The sequence below is a fragment of the Marmota flaviventris genome, chromosome 5 (genome assembly GCF_047511675.1).
Source record: "Marmota flaviventris isolate mMarFla1 chromosome 5, mMarFla1.hap1, whole genome shotgun sequence".
In the NCBI taxonomy this organism is placed as follows: domain Eukaryota; kingdom Metazoa; phylum Chordata; class Mammalia; order Rodentia; family Sciuridae; genus Marmota; species Marmota flaviventris.
In genome coordinates this window covers 73,864,604-73,886,245 of record NC_092502.1, presented here as the reverse complement: position 1 = coordinate 73,886,245, position 21,642 = coordinate 73,864,604, and the positions used below count along the sequence as shown (strand labels likewise).

At 38.6% G+C, this 21,642-nt stretch overlaps 1 protein-coding gene across 4 annotated transcripts in view; it reads right to left on the bottom strand.

The window, feature by feature from the left end:
• Nrep (neuronal regeneration related protein) overlaps positions 1 to 16,147 on the bottom strand; it is a 30,810-nt gene extending 14,663 nt beyond the window's left edge. Inside the window, exons 1-3 of one of the 4 annotated variants that reach the window (XM_071612348.1) lie at positions 16,011 to 16,147; positions 12,061 to 12,104; positions 10,657 to 10,720 (exon numbers count right to left, since the gene is read on the bottom strand). In XM_071612348.1, coding sequence (XP_071468449.1) covers positions 10,657 to 10,659 — 3 coding nt within the window. In that variant the 5' untranslated portion in view covers positions 10,660 to 10,720; positions 12,061 to 12,104; positions 16,011 to 16,147. The other 3 variants (XM_027927844.2, XM_071612347.1, XM_027927843.2) reach the window with 3 other exon arrangements.
• Between the last annotated feature and the right edge of the window lie 5,495 nt (positions 16,148 to 21,642).

The window sequence follows — 21,642 nt, the reverse complement described above, 5'->3', positions numbered from 1 at the left end:
TACCACTGAGCTATACACGCCCAGCCTATAATGTTTGGTTTTTAAAATTTTAGTCATGCTTTCCTGGTGCACTAATTTAATCCTCACAGTTTTATTGCAAGGATGAAATGAACCAATATATGTAAAGTGCTGGTGATAGGATCAGACACCAAAGTGGATCTTTGCTCATCCTCCTCACCATTCCACAGATGAGACTACCATGGGAAAGAGAGTGCGAGCACTAGCCCAAGGTCACAAAACCAAGAAACAGAGAAGACAGAAGACAAACTCAGCCCCTCTTCTCAAAGATTGTCTGTCAGAAGTAATCTATACTATGGTTTCCCCAGAGCCACTTGGAGTGTCACCAGGAGGCCCCTGGAAAGCTGAGGCCTATTATCCATCCCCCCAAGTAGGTGCTGAGCGTCTCCTTTTAGAGCTCTTGTGATAAAATGTAGAGAGATTTCTGATACCTACTGTCAAGTGTAATTTTCTCCAAATTATCTGTTGTTCTCTTGCCTGTTTCCAATAGCCACCCTTCAAATATGACTAAACCTTAAAAAAAAAAAAGTCACATTTAAGGACACAGAGAATATGCTCTCCAGTGTTCAAGAGCTGCATTGCTTCTGAGGAAAGACTAGTCTGAGAGCAGCAACCTTGGTGTGGCTACATTAAGACTTTGGATCTAATTAAACCCAAGCAATAATGGTAATCACAGTTTTGTCTATTTTCAGTATTCCCTGGAAGGAAATGTTCAGCAAATACAAATATCTAGCAATCACTGCAGCTAATTATACAAGGCATTTGCTGAGAAACCAAATTGTTTTAATATGACCCCCAAATGAACTCTCAAACAGCTCCTCCTCAGATGAGCTACCAATAGATGATCTAACTCCATGTATCTATCTGTCATCAAATACATTTGGAATCATGTTCACTATAACTTTGCTTTTTCAAAATTCTAATCAATTTAAAAACAAATAGCTTAGTGAAGAGAATTAAAATCTCATTTTTATGAATGATGTGCAGAGACACAAACCATACACTGTATAAAAATATAAAGTGATCCTAATTGGAAAAGGAAGAAAATAAACACTTATTAGAGCAGAGATGCAGTGAATAACTACTAAGAATGGTAAATTCATAAAGAAAAATAAATTTAACCTGATTCCATTTGGAAACTTTAAATGAATATATTAGAAATCCAGACAGTTCTAGAGACAGACTAATGGAATGATGTAGATGGAGTAAGAAGCCAATTATTAGTAACTCACATCACAAAGATATCAAATAGCAAGCAATGAAGTACACCATATTTGATCCTCAGATTATATACAGAGTGGTCTATTCAGCCTCAAAGATGTGGTATCCCTTCAGCTTTGTCTAAACAGCAAAAGAACAGCTCAGTAAAAACTCACATTAATTATCAGATGAATTGTTTCTATGAGGCCAAGGAACAAATTTAATTGACTCTCTGACTGAATTGATTGTGAGTATCGATAGCCAAGACTCAGATAACAAAATAAAGTTTAAAAAGCAGTCCTTATAGAAAAAAAAAAAAAAGGCGGGAGGGGTTACTTAATGAAGATTAAGATTAAATGAAAAGACATGGAGACTTGGCTCCCAGACCACAACAACAAAATCAGAAGAATTCAAGATTCTATTATCAAGAAGAAAAAAAAATATGCAAGCCAGGGCACTTTAAAATGTACAACTAGACCCAAGTCTCCACAGAGCAGTAAGAAGCGGAGAGTCAGTTCTAGTTCGTAGCATCCAGGCTTTGGAAAAGACAAATCCAAGTAATTAAGAACTAAAATCATGAAGATGAGAAGAGCTCATAGAATAGAAGAGCATGACTTCTGATTTTGTATTACCTGAAGTGGTTATGTATATAATCTCAATTACCCCAAGAAATATTCACTAAGTGCTTACTTTCTTTGAGGTATTAGATATTTGGTAGAGAATTTGTAACCCTATAGAATGAGCATCTTATCAAAGAATGTGTCCCATCACTTTGGGCTGGAATTGTCAGAGGAGCAAAGAAAACTTTTAATCTCCTCAAAAAAGTATTTTTTTTTTTTTTTTCAAAACAAAACCACCATCGTGGCTCATGCCTGTAATCCCAGTAACTAAGGAGGCTGAGACAGGAGGATCACAAGTTTGAGGCCAGTCTCAGTGACTCAGTGAGGCCCTAAGCAACTTAGCGAAACCCTGTCTCAACTACTCACACACACACATATGCACATTTAAATAAATAAATAAATACAACCCAAGCCACCAAATCCTAGGAAGGTCTATTCAGAAGACAGGTGGGCTAGTTAATACAATTCATCTTTTCAAATCCTAATGTTCTTAACCATAAAATTGAATTGCCCTGATAGTGCAAGCTTTCAAACCATGGGTGAATCCCTTGCACTGTATTCCTCCTTTCCGCGAGTTGTAACTGAGTTCCTACAAAGTAGCAGACACTGGGCTAAGTGCCTGAAAATGTGCTGCCAAACCTGCACAGCACACTGACAGATACTGAGATTCAGCAACCACCTGGCAGATGTACATAAGGACAGACTTTTGAGATCATGGTCCCACTAAGCCTTTGGGATCTTTTTCACTAGGATGACTTAGTGAAGGGCATGAAGCAATACCTTACAGAGGAAGCACTTCATACCAAATCCCTACTAGGGTCAAATTTATCTTAGTCAATAAGTTTTATCCATCTCAGTACTGACCATAGCTTTTCCTTGACAGTTCAGAATGTGGGCTGTCAAAGAAGCAACGTTTTCTCTTCTGTTCTACTCTTCCCTCAGAATAGGCTCCTTATATACACACCAACTTTTAGCCAATAAAAGTGTCCTCAAAATGCCTGGACCTGTTTTAAACAAAACAACTTTTGTAAATTTCTCTCTGTTCAGTCACTGGACTGTAGTACTTTTCCTTGCTGGATTTGTATCAAACTCAGTCCAGCCACGAAGGCTGTTACCTGCCCCAGTAATCAAAGGACAGTGGTGTGTGATGGTGATCTGAGTGCAGGGGGTGATCAGCCAGAACCAGGCAGTCACACCAACACTTCTGTGCACATTATGAATCCCCCTCTTGTTCTAATTACCTACTGGTGAGATTTTGGCTCAATATTTTATTTATTGGCAACAGAATGTTCAGCTCTTCTTCCTTCCTTTCTAATCAATGGCTCTGGGTTCCCCATTTCAGCCTTAAAAGAGGCAAAGAGACCTTTCTTTCTTTGGCTACCCTCTCTTTTTATGGATCTTTTCCTTCTTCTCAAGTTCAAGTTATTTTTATGTCATACTCTATGAAGGTAAGGATGAACACTGAACCAAAGAGTCTAAGATCAAGGGTTTTTAGATACGTCCAGCTAGGTAATCTTAACACTTTAAGGAAGGTGGGGAAGCTTAGATTAGAAAACATTCAAAAGCATTATCAAGGCAATAATTCTATTTAAAAAGATTTCATTATCTTGTGAAACCAGAGCAGACTTTGCTCTACTGTCAAGATTGCCTCAATGAGACCCTGAGAGATAAACTGCCGCCTGCTGAAAAAATACCACTAATAACCTAGTGTGTGATGGCACTCCACAGCCAACATTTTGGATGAAATGTGGGACTCTACCTTAAGCTGACACTCTTCTTTCAGAAGCCCATACAAACCTAGCTTTCTGAACTTTCTCACAACCAAGAAGGGGACATGAAATTCAGGAGCCGTGTTTGTAGGAAGCTTTGATTTCACATAACTCTCCCCCTTACCTTCCGAACACTGACACTTCTAAAATACTCAGTGAGAGGGGCTTTGAGCAGTGAATTTATACTCAGTATGTGGTTATTCATTTCCTGGGCTATTATAACAAAGGTCAGGCTGTTGGTGGTTTTGAATCCCAAACTAGGCCACATGGTTCTGGCCAGAAACAACGAATTGTCTGGTACTCATGGCCACTGGCTCATTCACTTCTTCCAGAGACATTTAGGCATTCATTGATCGCTGGGGATATGCCAGACCCTGGTTAGGTATGGAAGCAGAGATCCACACTGGTTCACAGATGTGGGATCCATTCCAAAGTCCCATTAGAATACGTCAATGAAGGTTTGAGTTTCCTTCCACTTGGTAGGAAAAGAATGCCAAATTCTTTCACTACATGAGTAACAGCCTGTAGGCCTCAAGTTGTAAATTGTTTCATTATGATGATGCTCATCTCTGGCTTGTATATTGAGTGCAACTCACTATGTCCCGTTAGAAAGGAAGACACAGAGGGTCAGGCGGCTGAGCACCCATGGTTAGCACATGCCTGCACCCAGTCTGCCTCACTGAAAGGAGCATGGTGCCTCCTCTGGGTGACCAGCACAGCAGCAATACCCCCTGTGGCAAAGCAGACAATGCTGAACCTGCAGGGATTCCTAGTGAAAGTGCTATTGCCTCCTCCTGGGAAGTTCCCAGTTCTTTCTAGTTAGAGACCTTCTTTTTCCCACCACCTCAATGGGAGTGAGAGGTAGCAATAAAGTAAGCTCTATCGTTAATCAGAAAATATATGTGAGTGAGGATCTATGTTCTTTTCTGTTACACACAATCAAAAAGCAAAGAACCTGAAAGAATTTGATAGACTGTGAGAACACTGGGTAACTTCTGAGATGACTGCTCAGTGGCTTCCTACTCCTTAGCACATCAAATCTTGACATCTAGGTCTAATTTGTGAGGTCCATCCTTGACAGCACAGAGACCCTGAACAGAGAGGAAGCATTTTTTGCAAGCATCACTTTCTAATGTATTCCTTTTATCTGGAATACTCCTCTCTCATCTAAATCTACTCAAATATTCTTAATTCTGCATTCACTCAATGTTTTGTTATGGACTAGTGTTAAGTCCATAATGAAGGAATAAAAAGCTTCATAAGACACGGTACTTGCTCTCAAGGAGCAAACAGTTCACTTCTAGGTTTGAAATTTTGTGTCAATGCCAATCAACTGTGAATGGTTTCCTGGAACACTATATTGAGGGTTCTGACATTATATTCAGGGTGAATAATAATAATGGGTGTCAAGGCTGATTAGCAATACCTGCCACGGAGTAGGAGTGAGTGGTAGCAGGCATGCTATATTCTTGCCTTCTCTGACTCTAGCTTCATTTGTACCTTCTTAACAAAAGTTTTCCACTGCTATCTCCAGTCGCCTGTCCTCAATCATTCTTCTGCATTCTTACCAACTCTACCCGAGATTATATTGTCTTGCCTTGTTAAGTTTCTCATGCATGTTTGTCTTCCTTCCACAACTAAAATATAAATCTGCTGAGGGCAGAGGCCAAGTGTGTACCTTCTGCAATGCAAAGAAAAACACAATGTTCAAACAACACTTGTTGCTCAACTGACATGAGAATCAAGGTATATATAATCCTACTTCTAACTCTTCTCATTTGATTCAGTATTTTCAGGTATATTGCCTTTGTGTTTTGAGGATCACAGAATCAGATTATACTAGAAATATGTGAGAGCATTAAAGTTCCAATATGAGGAGCAAATCTCCTCCTGGATTCAGAAGGGGATTTTTATGGCTGCTGTGAGTTCTGAGCACCACAGCTGGATCAAACCCAGACAGGCAGCACTCACATATTACCCACAGTGTGGCTCTGAAAGCTGGTAAAGGTGAGCAATCACAAGCCTTTTTTTTTTTGGGGGGGGGGGGCAAGTGCCATACTTTACAGCTTAACCACAAAGGTTTTTAGCCTTTTAATAAATAATGGGAAATAATTTGCTGTGTAAACTAAAATTACATTTGTTTCCATTTCCTGGCTCTTTAGAAGGAGAGGTTAAGGCTGCAAATTACTTCTAGTTTACAAAAATTAATCATTATTAACTCACTAAAACCTAATAAAAATTCCAACAATAGATACTAGCATGCATACACCAAATATTTATTGTTTCTATCACGTATTTAATACTTTCCTAAAACTGTGTATGAAGTTCACAAATTCTCTGGCAGGGGTGGGAAGGCTATAATTCAGTTGGGTCAAAGAAATGCATATGACCCATCTAACAAATAATGCCAGCTAGATTAATACCATGTCATTACTTCTAATAATGGAATTGATATTTCAGGATCATTGCTATTTTTTCAATCACTGAGATGAAGTATTCTTTCTTGAGGCTTCTCTGGGTGAAAAATACTTCTAGAAATATCTATTTCAGATAAATTTAGATCTGATAAACGATATTTTTAGCAATCATAATTTCTACAGATATGGGTTCAGATTAATGATTAATCTGTTTTCCAGTTCAAAGCAGAGGAGTTTAAAGTTGGAATCTTGCAATATATCTTGATCAGCAAAGATGACACAGTCCAAGTATTTTTGATTCATTTTCCCCTGGTATATTCGAATTGGATTTGCTGGTAAGATTTCCTATCACTAGTCTGTTCTTGTATAGCACAGGAATTATGTAGATAATTCAAGCAAATCCCTCCCACTCCTACATCACTCCAGCAACATTCTGAATTACCAAGATGAATCAGACAAAATCATGGCCTTTTTTTAAGCATAATTATTCAGATAATTATTTTGATCCTCCATTTCACTTAAGCTCTGAGGATATGGCCTTAAAAGACTTTCCACCCAGGAACAGCACCAAGGAAAAACTTGGACCAAGGAAGCGATGCATATCCTACCAAGCTCCCCAGTCATTCTGATTCATCTGAATGCACTTTGTGTCTTCATATGACCAGCTAGAGGGACATTCAAACATGCAAAATTCATATCAGGGGGTTACTCATTTATTTTAACAAAATATTTACATTACAGAAGCATATTTTCCTATTTTTGAAATCTTAGAATTTAGGGCTGGGGTTGTGGCTCAGTGGTAGAGCACTTGCCTAGCATGTGTGAGGCACAGAAAATTGAGAAATTATACCCCATCTGATTCAAATGTATGATATGTCAAGATCATTGTACTGTCATGTGTAACTAATTAAAACAAATAAAAAAACTAAATAAACAAAGTAAAGGTATTGTATCCATCTACAGCTAAAAATATTTTTTTAAAAAAAAGAAATCTTAGGATTTAAAATATAGTGGATTTGTCAGCATATTTCATATGATTTATAGCTAAGGTTTTAGAACTGTATCAGGTTAAAATGGAGTTTGAATAGCTATTTATTCTAAGATTTCTGCTCAAATATCTTCTTCTATCTGAATTATCTACATAGCTCAAGAGGAAGCTGGACTGAAATTAAACCCAGATAGATTTTCTCTACTGTCCTAATTCCCCAAACAATTCCTAATTCTCCCCCTCACAGTGCATTGGAAGGTTTGGTGAAACAGAATAAAGCACAATATAAAATTACCTTCATGAAACTATCTTCAGCATCTCTACAATCAAGAGTCACCAGAGCAACTTGTCAATTTACATTCCAAACCCAATGGCACAGGCTACAAACAGGACCTCAGCCCTCTCCAATCTTCATGTGTATTTTTTAAACAGGGAAACCTTATGTTAATGGAGAGATTATTGAAAAGAGTTTTCTTGTAAGCCCATGAATGCCAAATCACAGACTAAGAAGAAAGCAGAGCTCTATGAATGGTACAATGGAGTCAACTCATCTTTTTAAAAAGCTCAGCATCAGCCATAAAAAGAACTTAAATTTTTCTAATTCCTAGGTCTCTGTTGAAACATAATGAGCCCTTACTTATTCCATGGTGAGTCCACAGTACACACATACTGGGAGGCAAGTTTACTGTGTAGAGGGTAATCATGTTGAAAGTCAAGACTTAACCTTGGATTAAATAATTTAGCTTTTCAAATTACTCAATAGGATCATCAGCTCATTCTGAAGTGTATTCTTCTTATTGACATACCTGTGTCTAGTTCCTTTAATATAAAATACCTAAGTAAAAATATAGTCCTACAAATTAAAATATAGCAAAAAAGTAAAATATAAATGAAAAAAATGCTGAAGATCTCTGCTGATTCATAATAATTGCAAAACTCTGCAGACTCTACCAGTTGCAGAAATTAAGGGCAGGAGTATGTTCCCTAGAAACTGAAAATGTTGAAGTAGTTACTGAAAAGAATATAAGGATCAACTTAGATACAGAAAACTTTATACTCAAAATTAACACTTTACTCAAGGTTGCCCAACCCCAGGTATTATTACCATACACACTATAATCTATGTGAATGGCGCCCCCTGCAGTTGTACTTAAAGGGGCCCAAACACTAAAGACAATACAAATGGTGCCTCAGAGGTAAACAAAGTGGTGTCTTTTTTGATAATGCAAAAGGCACTGTAGGATTCCTACATTTTACCAAATTTCTGTTGTGAAACATTACCATTTTAGGGTATGAAAAAATTGGATACTGAATCACTGTTTAGAATTCTGGAACTTACTGGTAAGTCTTTTACACTGGATTGAGTTGATTATTAATTTGTATTTGAAATAAACCCTTTACCAAACAGCCTAAATACACTAAAATTAGGAACTCTTTAGTGTTTTATATTATATTAATGGAAATACAAGTTTAACAAAAAAGCCATGTACATATATATATCACACATACACACACACGTGTATGTATATATGTGTGTGTGTGTGTGTGTGTATATATATATATATATATTAGAGGTGGTCAGGAGCTAAATCAGCTTCTATCACAAAGTTTCTATTGTTTGTGGGCTAAGTCTCTAAGTAAGCCAGATATAGAGATCTGCAAAGTAATTCCAGTTTTAATCAAGGAAAAGAAAATTAACTTCATTTTGCCAAAAAGGAGAAAGTTCTTAAAAATATAAGTTCAGTAATATAAATTTTTTAAAAATTGAAACTTTTTTATTACATTAATATGTGCAAAGACTTTTTAAGAGCTCAGACTTTCAGAATAAGAGAATTGCTAGAAAGTTACTTGGAATCACCCACAGACAATAACTGTCAGTGGTTTCATTTCAAGCAATGGGCTTGTGCCAAAAGGGACTGACATCTTGATGAAAGGATCACCAAAAAGTTGTAAGAATTTTTTTCATGAGTAAAAGTCTTTCCAAGAGCAACAAATTGTGATTTCCCTTTCTGCCACCATACATAAATGACAACTGTAAGAAATTAACATGTAATATTAATTTGCATTTGCTTTTCTGCATTTGAATGGTTCCAACTTTCATTCTTGGCTTTGGCAGGCATGCTTGCCTTCTCAAAGCTCATTCCACTCACTACTGAAGAAACATGATATTTGCTCTTTGCTCTTGACCTATAGGGGTGGTATGGCAGGGTCAGTGGTCATATTTATGTTTAACCAAAATCATCACCTGACATATTGCAACATAAAATCTTCGTGGTCTAGCTGCAGTGACACACCATGGTACGGTTCTGGATACAAAACCAGAGGCAAGATGATGTGTCTGTTCAGTGACAGTGGAAGAATTAAGTAAACAAAAACTTCACAGCAGTCTATTTTAATATCATCCTATTACTCTATGCCAATGGCCAGTAAGGAATTTGATATGAAGTTAGAAACCATTTGCAGAAACCCATTGATTACCTTAACTTTATGTTAACTTCCTACCCCAGGTTTCCTAATTTGGCCATTACCATACTGGCCCAAGTAAGATCTATTTATTTAGTGCTTTAATACCCACTTGTTGAAATGACAGGTGAGGCAAACATAAAAAATTTTAAAAGTTTACTTGTTAATACAAGTCAATCTGAACTCATTTAATTGCCTCTGATTCATTTTTCTCCATAGAAGTTTATTCTTGGGTTGTTCTCAAAGATAACATGAAGTATATCAGATTCAATTTTGATTAACTAAATTCCACCCTCTTTTAAAGGAAAAAGCTAAAACTAATTCTGAAGGGTACACATTCTAAGTGGCAGAGGTGTTTTAAAAAGTACAAACATCTGCAGTAAGACATACTGTAATTACGTGAAAAGTTTTATAACATTTCTATTATTTTTTTAGTTCAACCTATTTCCAAAGAGGAAATCTTTGAAAGAAGTTTAATATAGTAATTCAGATGCTTTTAATGTGCATTCCCTCTATTTCTTTATTTGATCAGTTATCAGACATTAAACTGCCTTCTCTATGGATCATAATCCTTGTCAGAAATAGTTGCACTTTTATTTAGAGGTAACATGCTTGACTTCTAAAACTGAGTAGATGTCTCTTATAAATACAGTAATAAATCAGTAAAAACAACAAAACTCCACAAATATATTTGAATTACAACAGATACAGCATACTAATACAAAATTCATTTTTTTCATATATTGCTCTTAAAGATAGCATATACTGGAGCTGGACACAGACCCATAATTTTTGGCTAAGTTCTGGCTATCTGTAATATAAGACCCATTGCTTTGTCTGAATGCTACACAGTGTTACCCCCTTCATGAACATCACAACATGTCATTCTTAAAGAACAGAATACTTTCTGTTGTTCCAGTTGAATAAATCTTCACTCTGAAAGAGGAATTTTCGTTTTCTATTTAAAATGATTGCAAGTCAAAAGATCTAATTCACTACATCCAATTCATACAAATTGCTGCACTGCAAAACTCCCACATGCTGGAGATAGAACCTTTTAAAGGTCAGCTGGGGTAGGAACAATGAAGGGTTGTGGCAGATGAAGGTGGGTGGCTGATATTTATATGTAATAAAGACTGATAAGAAGCTACTGAGAATTTCCTCTGATGACCAATTCTTACCATTTTGAGAATCTTAATAGTCTTGGGTTTCTATGCTCCCTCTCTTCAGTCCAGGGAGACCAACCTGCAAAATATGTTTAAACACAGTAGACACATGGCCTCACCACAGGTCAGCAAATGAAAAAAAAAAAAAAAAGCCTCTTTAGAGGTTACAGACAACTAACCACTTTCTAAGGTTAAGATAAGTTACATGCAAATTACAGTAACTACTGGGGTTTCTGAAAGAGCTTTCCAAGTGGTCTATAGGTTTAAATAAGGGACAAAGGACTCCCTGGTACCTGGCTCTGCAGAGCCTTGGGCTACTCCTAGCGTTTGGTTCATCTTTAAATTAGAAGAGTTCAAAAGGTTTAGCAACTTAAAAGTAGAATCAAGTGATAAAAATAGATTGTTTTCTGGCTGCTCTTTGTTCCCAGACATACTACTGGCAGTATATTTGCAATCAAGACGGCAGAATAGGAATCAGCCTTCCACTGTGTAGTGTAATGCCTCAGAGTGGATATTTTTGGAAATGGCACTGCATTACATAACCTTCCGTGTTAACAAAAAAAAAAAAAAAAAAAAACCTACACAGGGAAAAAAGTCAGGAATATACACCATTATGCCCTTCTCCCCAAACCAAACAAACATTAACGTATATGCTACAGTGATCTTCCCTCAACCTTTATACCTTTATGCTATCAGAGCACAGCTCTTTTGTTAATATAAGTTATGGCAAAAATTAAGATGAATGGAAAAACTTAAAGTTCTCAAAAAGGGTGTCATAAGCTCTTGGAGTTTTCCTATAATGTTATTACAGATACATATAAATGCAAATCAGGTTATCATCATCACCAAGAGAAAAAAAAAGTCATGTATTTTTAAGCTCCCCCCACCCCAAGTTCAAATGCTTTATAAGAAAATGCAGAAAAAAAGTGTTGCAAGATTGAAAGCATGAAAAGACCCTCAGCGGCAGCAGCGTTGAAAGAGGAAAGAGTAATCAAGTGCACAAATGGAAGGACACAAATTCATTTCATTGGGGTTGGGGGGGCAGCTTGTATGCAACAAAGTGCATTTAATGCAAAGAAACAAAATAGTTGCTAACAATGCTTTATGAGCAAGAAGAACAAAATTACCCACACAAGCAAGCAAAACCCCACCCCTTCTCAAAAGAATTCATTTCTCCCTCTTAACTTGTGCATAAAAAAGAAAAAAAAAAAAAAAAGCTCAAGTTAAATTCTAGCCTTTAGTGCAGCAGGACCAAAATGCTAGATTTTCTCCAAGGTATCTGTTTCAGCTCTTTAAAATTTAGAGGGAAGAAGCATGAACTCTGCAGGGTTGAAGGGTCCAGCTAAGAGCAACGGCAAGGAATCGACACAAAAGAGAAAGCAGCGCTCCCAGCCGGGGATGAGAATGGCATATACTTACAGACAAAAGCCCCGCTCCCTGTTCACTCTCTCTCCTCTCTACACCTGAAACACAAATGTGGATGAAAAAGGGCATCATGCTAGAAAGACAGCTGGGGGGAGGGGGAGGGGAAAGGGGTGGAGGAAGAGGAGGGAGGAGGGGGAAGGGAAACAACCCAAACCGGCTTCACTTCCAAGAAGTGCAGCCTTGGAAAAGAAGGAGGGGAAGGTTTCCCTGCCTTGCGCGCTCTCTCCAAGAGTGTGCCTTGTGTCTCTTTTTCTAAATCAATCTCTCTCTCCCTCTCTTTCTCCCTCCCTCTCTCTCTCTCCCCTCCCTCCCGCCCTCCCTCCCGCTAGTGTACTAGTGAACAATGAGCTAATTCTGATGGGGTTGGCGCGGCGCCAGCGCCCCAGCACTGCTGCCACTGTGCTGCCGCCGAGGAGCCAGACTGCTTACTCGGCAGGAATCGGCGGCTCAGGGCCCCGTCGGCTAGCGGCCAGCACGCGCGTGCGTGCGCGCGCGCGCGCCCTGCGAGCACCCCACGCCCGTGCCCCGGGCGACCGGCTCCCCGCGCAGCCCCCACTGAGCCGCGCCGGGCCCCTGGGGGACAAAGCGGACCCGCAGATCTACGCGCCGCCCCGGCCCCGCCCCGGGAGCACGGCGCGCACACACCCCGGCCCTGCCTCCCACGCCCTGGCGGGCTTCTCCGCCTCGACGTGCGGTTGCTTTTCAGACAAATAAGGAGGCGGAGGAGGTGGTTTGGGGGCGCGCCAGGCGTGAAGGCGGCCAGGGCGCTGCACAGCCCGGCGGCCCGCCAGCGCCGTGGGGAGAGGCGGCGCGGCCCGTACTGTAATAATAAACCTGCGGCAGAGGGCATCTGAGGGAAAGAGGACAGCGACGGGCGGCAGCCGCCTTCCCTTTTATGTGCCTGTCCTGAGCGAAGAAGAAAATGGTGCCCATGGCTGCGTAGAACCGTACACAAAGAGCCCGGGCTTTGTTCACGGCCGGGAATGGGCTCTGCCGCCTAGGCTGAGTGCGCGCGCCCACTCCCGCCCATGGGGAAGCCCAAGGCTGGGAGCACCCCTAAAAACCGGGCTCAGGTTCTGTGGCTGCGCGCGCAGTGTGCGCGTGCACATACGTGCACACAATCACAAGAGAGCACTGGGGCACACTCATGCACACAAGCACATAGAGCTAGAGCTGTGGCCTGGTGTGATCAGCCCAAGACCTACTGCCCTGGTGCTACTTCTCCTTCCGGGAAGGATTTAACAGGTTCCCCACTGCCCCTCTGAAATTGTACTTTTTAAAATTGAGGGTTGCTTAAAAAAAATAAAGAGCTTTGCTATTTCTGATTAAAAGAAAAAAAAAACTCGTCTTCTTTAAAATCTATCTTTTCATAGTACAATAATAGCTCAAATTTTTGCAAAGAACTCCAACTGGCTTTTTTTGCCACAGGGAAGGATATTATTTTATGGTAACTGTCAGATGTTAGAGGGAAAGATTATTTCCTAATTAAATTACTTTGCCAAGAAAAAATATATAAAGGATCCTAATATCTTCTAAATTTGCTACCCACATTTTATCCCTAGTCACTGAAAGCAGTGTTTTCCATTTTAACAGTCAAGGAAAATAAGACAAATTTACAAAACTCAATTTTTAGACATATGTTTACAGAATGTCTTATTTTTTAGATTCAAGCATATTGAGTACAGAAATAGCAAACCTTAAAAAGCAATAGTTTACACTCATAATTCAAAAGGAATAAATTAACTTCCCTATAAGCCCATTACAGGACTATGGATTGCCTAGCAAATTACAAAAGTCACTGTAGCCACAGGTACTTGTTTAGACTACACCAAGTGTGATGTTTGAGGAGCCCAGTAGGAGTTTCTCTGAATTCATCTAAAACATCTCTATCATTTTCCTGCAAAACATTTTACCTGGGGATCATGAATTTAAAAAAAGGAAAAAACAAATTTCAACAAACTTCCCTGATGCCTTCAGGGCCATTGTTCACCTGGCAGGGAAGTGTTAGAAGGAAAATGTGAAGAGCAGGCCCCCTGTGGAAGAAGGTGAAGTCCAGGGGCAGCTTCTCCTATCTAAATCCTAACAAGTTGGTCAAAGGCACTTCCACTTCTTCCACCTGGAGAACTTTGTCACCTCAGCGTAAGTTTGGAAAAGACCACCAAAATCTATCCCAGGAATATTTGTTCAAAAGTTATTTATACAAGGAAACAGACACAGACATGTGGACTTTAGGGTTTATGCAAAGCTTACCCAAGATGTTTTTCAAAACAGGAAAATTGGGAATTTTTTAAACGTTAGTTTTTCTTCATTGGAACTATATATATTCAGGTGATAGGTTTTTAATAATCAACACTGACTTAGAATCAGAGCCTATTCATCTGCTATATTCCAGATAACAGCTATATTCCAACTACCCAAGAAATATTCCTGAGTCCCTTCTAGGTGTAGGGGCCTGTTCCAACCCCTGCAGGATAATAAGGAACTCACACCATATCATTTCACTCAGGAACTCTAGCAATAGCTGTTTCACAGTCCTCCTTAACTACTATGATCTATTCTTCCCCCATCTAGTCTGAGCATTGTACAGTAGACTCACTCTCCTAAAAGTGCTTTTTAATCAGGGTATCCCCAGCTCCATTACAGGATAAAGGTCACACTTAGCCTCAATTATGACAGAGACCTAACTTTCCAGGCTTTTCATCCATCTCTCTCCCAATCATGAAATATCAGTCCTTCACTTTAGTCTGGTTGCACTGAAGGCATATATTCATCCCTAGACCATCACCAGTCAGGAAGCAAAGTCACTCAAAGATTGAGTCAAACCAGTATATCTTAACCCTTCAGTCATATTGACATTTGGGGCCTAATAAATATTTGATAGGACACGGATTGAGGTGGGGAGGAAGCTGTCCTATGCAATGTAGCATGGTTAGCAGTATCTTTGGCCTCTGCCCACTGTTAGCAATCCCTACTTGTGACAACCATATATGTGTCCAGGCATTGCCAGTGTTCCTTGGAGAAGAAAACTCATCCCAGCTGAGAAACACTGACTTAATCAAGTCTATTCCTTGTGGTATAAACAGGTGGTCCCCTTTTAATCTACGGAATACATGGAGGGACAAACACCTAAATGAAATTAGAATTTTCTTAGGAGAGAGGAAAAGCTGGCAATCAATGTCCTTATCTTCATGGTGTTTGTAGTCTAGGGTGAAGGGATGGAAAGAGAGCCAAAGCCAAAGTCATGGTGAAGTGTAATAAGGACAATTGTGGAAGGTACACGGTGAATACAAAGGCTCCTTTCTAAATCAAACCAGGGATTCAAGAAGTTTCCTAAGGCAGCTAATGCCTAAGCTGAATTTGTGAGGAATAAGCAAGAATCAGCAAATTGAAGAAGGGGGAAGGGGGCATTTCAAGCAGAAGTTGGGACAGAGCTAAGAGATTTGACTGATGATGGTAATATCCAGGTGGTATGAAAAAATTAAAATCCTGAATCAGAATCTGACCCTTTTATTCTATCCTTGGCAATTATACCAAAGAATATTTCATTATTTGGGCAAAAGGAGAGGATATACTTTAAATATAGGATTTTACTTCTCCTTTAGATAATATATTCTCAAAAGTATCCTGATATAGTCCAAACTCTCATAAATATATATTCCTGCAACTTTGTTAATTTTCAGTCAATGTCGTTGCTTGGGGTAACAAGTTCCATGAGTTTGAGTTCCAGGCAAAAGGCTAATGTAGAAAAGTAGTTACATCTGGTTCTATATGCTCTTGGATAAGTTATTTAACAAAAACCTGTCAGTTTCTTCATCTTTCAATTGGGGTTCATACCACAGTACCAAAGTATTGTATTAAGTGAAATTGTGGACAGTGCTTGGCACATAGCATAATATACATGGTAATAATAGGTGTTACAGGTAGGTTTCTAGAATAAAACTTACAAGATATTTCATGGTCTGTCTGGGCCTCTCCCTCTGCTCAGCTCCTGCCTCTCTGGTGAGCTGGATGATGTGTAGCTCCCCAGTGACTCACACTGTTGCACAACTCCTGGGCCTTTTCACTAGCTGTTCCCTCGGCTGGAATGTTCGTTTTCCCTTCTTCAATTTGCTGGTTCTTGCTCCTTCAAAAATTTAGCTTAAGTGTTGAGATTGTAGCTCAGTGGTAGACTCAGCACACACAAGTCCTTGGGTTCAATCCCCAGCACTGGAAAAAAAAAAATAGGCATTCCTCTTTTAGAAAACTGTCTTTGAGTCCCTAATCTAACTTAGGAAGGAATCTTTGTGTTCACAGTACACCCTGTGCAGAACTCTCCACTTGTATTCATCACACTGGACTCTAACTTTGACTCTATTTTTCTATCTTCACCATTAGAACATAAATGTCATGAAGAAATAGACTAGAGTAGACATTACTGGTTGCCTACCTAACATCCTCTGGCACTTTCCGCCTCTTTAATGAAACTTTGATTTTGTCCTGGTCTCCATCCTTCACCATATAGTCCATGAGGCCCAGAAAGGTGATTCTTAGAAAAAGATCTTAACTATTTTAGCTAATAAGTGTATTTAATTACCTGGATCTGATAGTTGACTAAGGATGAGCTTGAGACCTAAGTTCAACCAATCAGACTAAAGGGAAAGAATCACATTGTATATTTGAGTTAAGAAATTCGTATGCAAGGTTTAAAGTAATATAAACTATTTAAAAAGTTAAACTGAAAGTAACATGAACAGATTTTCTTCCAAAAAAATATTATTCTGAGAGCATTTTATGTATGTATGTGTGTTTATTTATGACTATTTAAGTAATCCAGGTGAGTAATTATGCATAGCCCAAATTAAGGTAGAAGCCATGGAAAAGAAGAGGGGAGTACTTAATTTTAGAGGTAGAATTGCAGAACTCCTTGTGGCCTTCATAGAACATGGAAAATTAACTGGAGAAAAAAATCTAAGATTATTCCGGGTTTCTGTTTTTGTGCCTTCTTGGATGATTGTGGCCTTTAATAAAACAGAAAATACAGGAATAACTTTAGATTTGGGCAGAGAAGTGGGTAATAGTGAGCTTGGTTTTGTATCTGTTGAATGTAAATCCCACCTATTTAATGTTCTAAGAGCTGGACTAATTTTCTTATCACTGTCTCCATTTTCCATATGATTCCTTCCTTTTACAGGTTGAACAGTGTCACCCCCAACTTTATATGCTGAAGCCCCAACCCTCAGTGCCTCAGATTGTAACTGTGTTGTTTGAAGGGTAGGTCTTTAAAGAGAGAATTAAGATAAAATGAGGTCATACAATTGGTCGCCAATTTGAAGTCATGTCCTTCTAATAGGAGGCAATGAGGACACAGAGAGAGGACCATGCGATGACACGGGGCAAAGACAGCTATCAACAAGCCAAGCTCCATAGAAACCTATATAGATGATATCTTGATCTCAGATTTCCAACCTACAGATTATAAGGAAATAAATGTCTGTTGTCCAGGCCACATAGTCTGTGGTACTTTGTTATGGCAGCCCTAATAAATGAATATACCTCCTTTGCACAAAATATGTACACAAAATATGTAGATGTGTTTGTTAGGAGATTTGGGATATTGTATAGCTAAAGAAGATATATCCCACCCAGGACAAGGCTTTGTTCAAACCCAGAAGGCCACTTAACTATGTGTATGAAAGTTGCACTCATGGGGACTCAAATGAAATTCATGGTTTGTGGTTCTCAGAGCAGCATCCCAAAACACATAAAGGAAAGAAAACCTATTTACAATTGACCCTATCCACTTGTGACTTTCCAGCTGTATTTACACAGCTGCTAAGGGCAGCATTGATGAGAGACTCTCCACCTTGCCACTGAGAAACCCACACTGAGAATATATTCAGAAAATTGCCTTCAAATTTAAGAATTCTCTAAGCTTCAGGAAGGAACACAAAATAAGAACTGAAACACTGACATCGAGCATGTTGGCAATATAAGGAAAAATAGATGGGAATTTAGCAAAATGTAACATATGAACACAAAAGTGGATATAGCATGACTTGTACCCTGTATCAGTCTGTAAAACAAAATGATGAACAAGGTGCTAAAAGATGATACAGGATACAGGTAAGAGGTGAGGAAATTTTGAAAACCATAGTGCTTTCAAACTTGTATCTTGTCCAACATCTGCAAACAATTGAAAATCCCTGGAAAAGACAAGTTATTTCTCCTGGAGGTGAAGAACAAGGAGGCTGTTGCAGAAACAAAGAGATAAATGAAAGGAATGTCTCAAAGGAAAAATTTATCCAGATTATCCTACCACACAAAACAAAGCATATGAAACACATTTAAAAATTGTCCTTCTGCTTACCTTAAAACTGACCTGAATCCTGGTGCAAAACTTTAAAAATAATACTGCTGCTTAATGCCATTCCAAAATAAGTAAAAGGAAATTATTTTAGAATCCCAGTGTGTGCATGTGTGCACACACATGTATGTGCATGTGCTAACTAATTTGCGTCAATGAAGAATGTTTTTCCCCCTGGGAAAATATGAATTTTAAAATCAACTAAAAGTTAAGAAATGGATGTTTTCCATAACACTAGGAAAAGAACAGAAATGTGCTGTAAGAAGCTGATATACTATTCTGTTTTAGCAAAGCACTGCTTGTTTTCTCAACCAAGAAGTAGATTAACAACAACATAAAAGCCTCTAAATTTACATATCCTCTGATCATGATTACAACAAAATTCTACATATACTGAATCTAATTTTAAAATTCACTCAAGAACCTAGACCGCTGAGCAACATTTTGTCCTATTATAGTGGCTCCTATTATAGTGGGCTTAGCCTCCAATTGCATGATTCAGTAGAGCCCAAGGTAGTCACGGGTAAGGTTTAGGGCACTTTCATTTACGCACCTTCTTTGCCTAATTTCCAATATGATATTGTTCACTTTAGAGGCAGAGGTGGAAGGAGGAGGTTGTCCAATAAGAGAAATGGCTGACTGGAAGACAGAGAGTCTTTGCCTTTGAAATGAAGTTCTTCTTTTTCCAACATTAGGCTCTCCTTGTGGTAAGACTCACAAGGTGCCGCCCAGCCAGAAACTTCAGCTGTCAGGTGGTATGGTCCCTGGAACTTACCGAAAAACACAAATAAGAAGTAATGAAGGTGTTTGTATTTGACAATAATATCATGCATTTGACAATAATATCACGTGTCTGTTGTACTTTGTGTTCTAACTTGTAAGAATCTTTTAGTATATGTTTTATAAGCTACAAGAAGACTTCACTACTCCTATTTCACAGATGAGGAAACAGAATAAATGAAGGGAGTCACTTGGGATCCCAGCTTTAGTTAGTAACACTGATTGGACTGTCTACATCATCAGTGTGGAGACTCTACACTGCTTTACTTTTCATAAAAGCCCGAATTCCCCAGAAAATTGCATTTAAAACAAACATTCTTCATGGGTAGGCATTGTTAGCTCAAGAGCTCCATAGTTTTTGAATCAGTGCTATGACATTTGTGTCATCAGTATCTTCAGTTCTCAGATTAAAAAAAAATGAAGTAGAGAAAGGTTACAGTCATCCCTTGGTATCCATAGGGATTGGTTCCTGGGCTCCCCACTAAAAATACCCAAATCTATGGGGCGTGGTAATCTAAGCACATCATCCTGTATACTTCAAATCACCTCTAGATTACTTATAATACCTGATGCAGTATAAATGCTATGTAAATAGTTGATATACTATATCATTTAGGGGAAAATGACAAGAAAATATCTGTGCATGTTCAGTGTAGATGCGACATTTTTCTGAATATTTTCCATCCCAGGTTGGTTGAATGCACCCACAGAGACAGAGGGCCAACTGTACTTTACACAGTTCAGGTGGTAGAGTTGGAATGGGAAAACACATGTTTAGCAAAATCCAGTCTCTTGATCATCATGCTCTTACAGTGACTAAAAGCTCAGATCTCTGTAGATCCATTGGGCATAATTAGTCCTTTCTGCTTTGATTTCTCTTAAATTATTCACCTGTGACTGCTTCTCTAACTAGTACTCCTCCACTTTTTCATAGACTCCTCCTCCTTCTACTACCACATAAATTCTGGCATTTTCCTAGAATGAGAGGGTTCTTTAGACAGAACAATTTGTGAAAATGGCACCTAAAGTGTCCCTAAATCTGCTTGTGATTCTTTGAGGTTATTATATCACAAATAGTTTTCAAACACACTATTTACCAGTTAATCCAGCAAAGACTAATAACAACACTGGTCAGAAAACAGAACTGAAAAACAGATTTTCTTACTCCACACACATATTACAGTTCCTATTTATTTATTTCTGTACCAAGGATTAAATCCAGGAGCATCTAACCACTGAACCACACCCCCAGTCTTTGTCATTTTTTGAGGCTAACTTGCTTAGGGTCACACTAAGTTGCTGAGCCTGGCTTTGAACCTGTGATCCTCCCGCCTCAGCCTCCCAAACTCCTGGGATTATAGGTATATGCCATGGTGCCCAGGTAAAATGTGCATAGATTTAGCACTTTCAAGTTTATCTTGATTTTGATATTCTGTATAATCTTTTCAACCTAAATGAATGATTTTGCTAGAATCAAAAATGTTTCCCAATCATTATTACAAACATTGTAAAATTTTAACTTTTGTTGATTTTCAAAGCATTCTAATAATTTGATACTGTGATTAGGAAGATCCATGCAGCATCCCTGAGACTTCTGAGATTGTTCATATTTAAAAGCTGAAATCAGGACAGTTCCAAGAAAAATTATCAGGCTTTCATTAGAGTGAATTTACCTCATTTTGTACCAACATGTCAGTGTTTTAAAATATCTGGCTATTATTCCTGAGCATGGAAAGGGTAAAACGTCTCTCATTAGAAAAATCTCATGGTTTAGATAATCAAAAATTCAAGCATAGAGGATAGGACAAGATAATTTGCTATTATTCACCAAGTTACCTCTCATGTACTAGGTCCCCTTCAGATACACAACCAAAAGGAGTATATCTCTCTTCTGGGAGCTCCCTTCCCCATTGTCTCTGAGGCCTTCTGAACACTTTACCTCTCCTCTTTCCTCACAACTTCAAATTCAAACTGTCTTTCTCCTCCAGGAAGCTGGGTTTTCAGTTTTGGTGGGGAAGAAGGGACCAAAGACTTGGGAATGGGGTGCATTTCCAGTGCATTTCCACTGGAGGGGCTTGGCAAGGGAAGAAAATTTCTATTTGTCATAAATCAAAGGAGTATAAGTCTTTATTGATTGCTAAGTTCAGAAACATCTTCATTCCTCTGTCAACAGATTTACTTTTTTTTACAGTTTTGTGGGTTTAAATGTCCTGAATTCTTTTTGAACACTTCATAAGTTGCAATTTTCTTTAACACCCTTGCTACTCCAGGGATTTAAATACTTATGAACAAAGCCTCAACTGGTGAGATATAAAAATATCCTCAGGAATCCAAGCAGTCAAGAATTTAGATTTCAACTTGATTTAGGCTGAATTGAGATTAGATAGAACTGTTTTGAGTTGTTGTTTTTTTTCAGCATATACATAAGCATATTTTCTAAAACAAGTTAATTG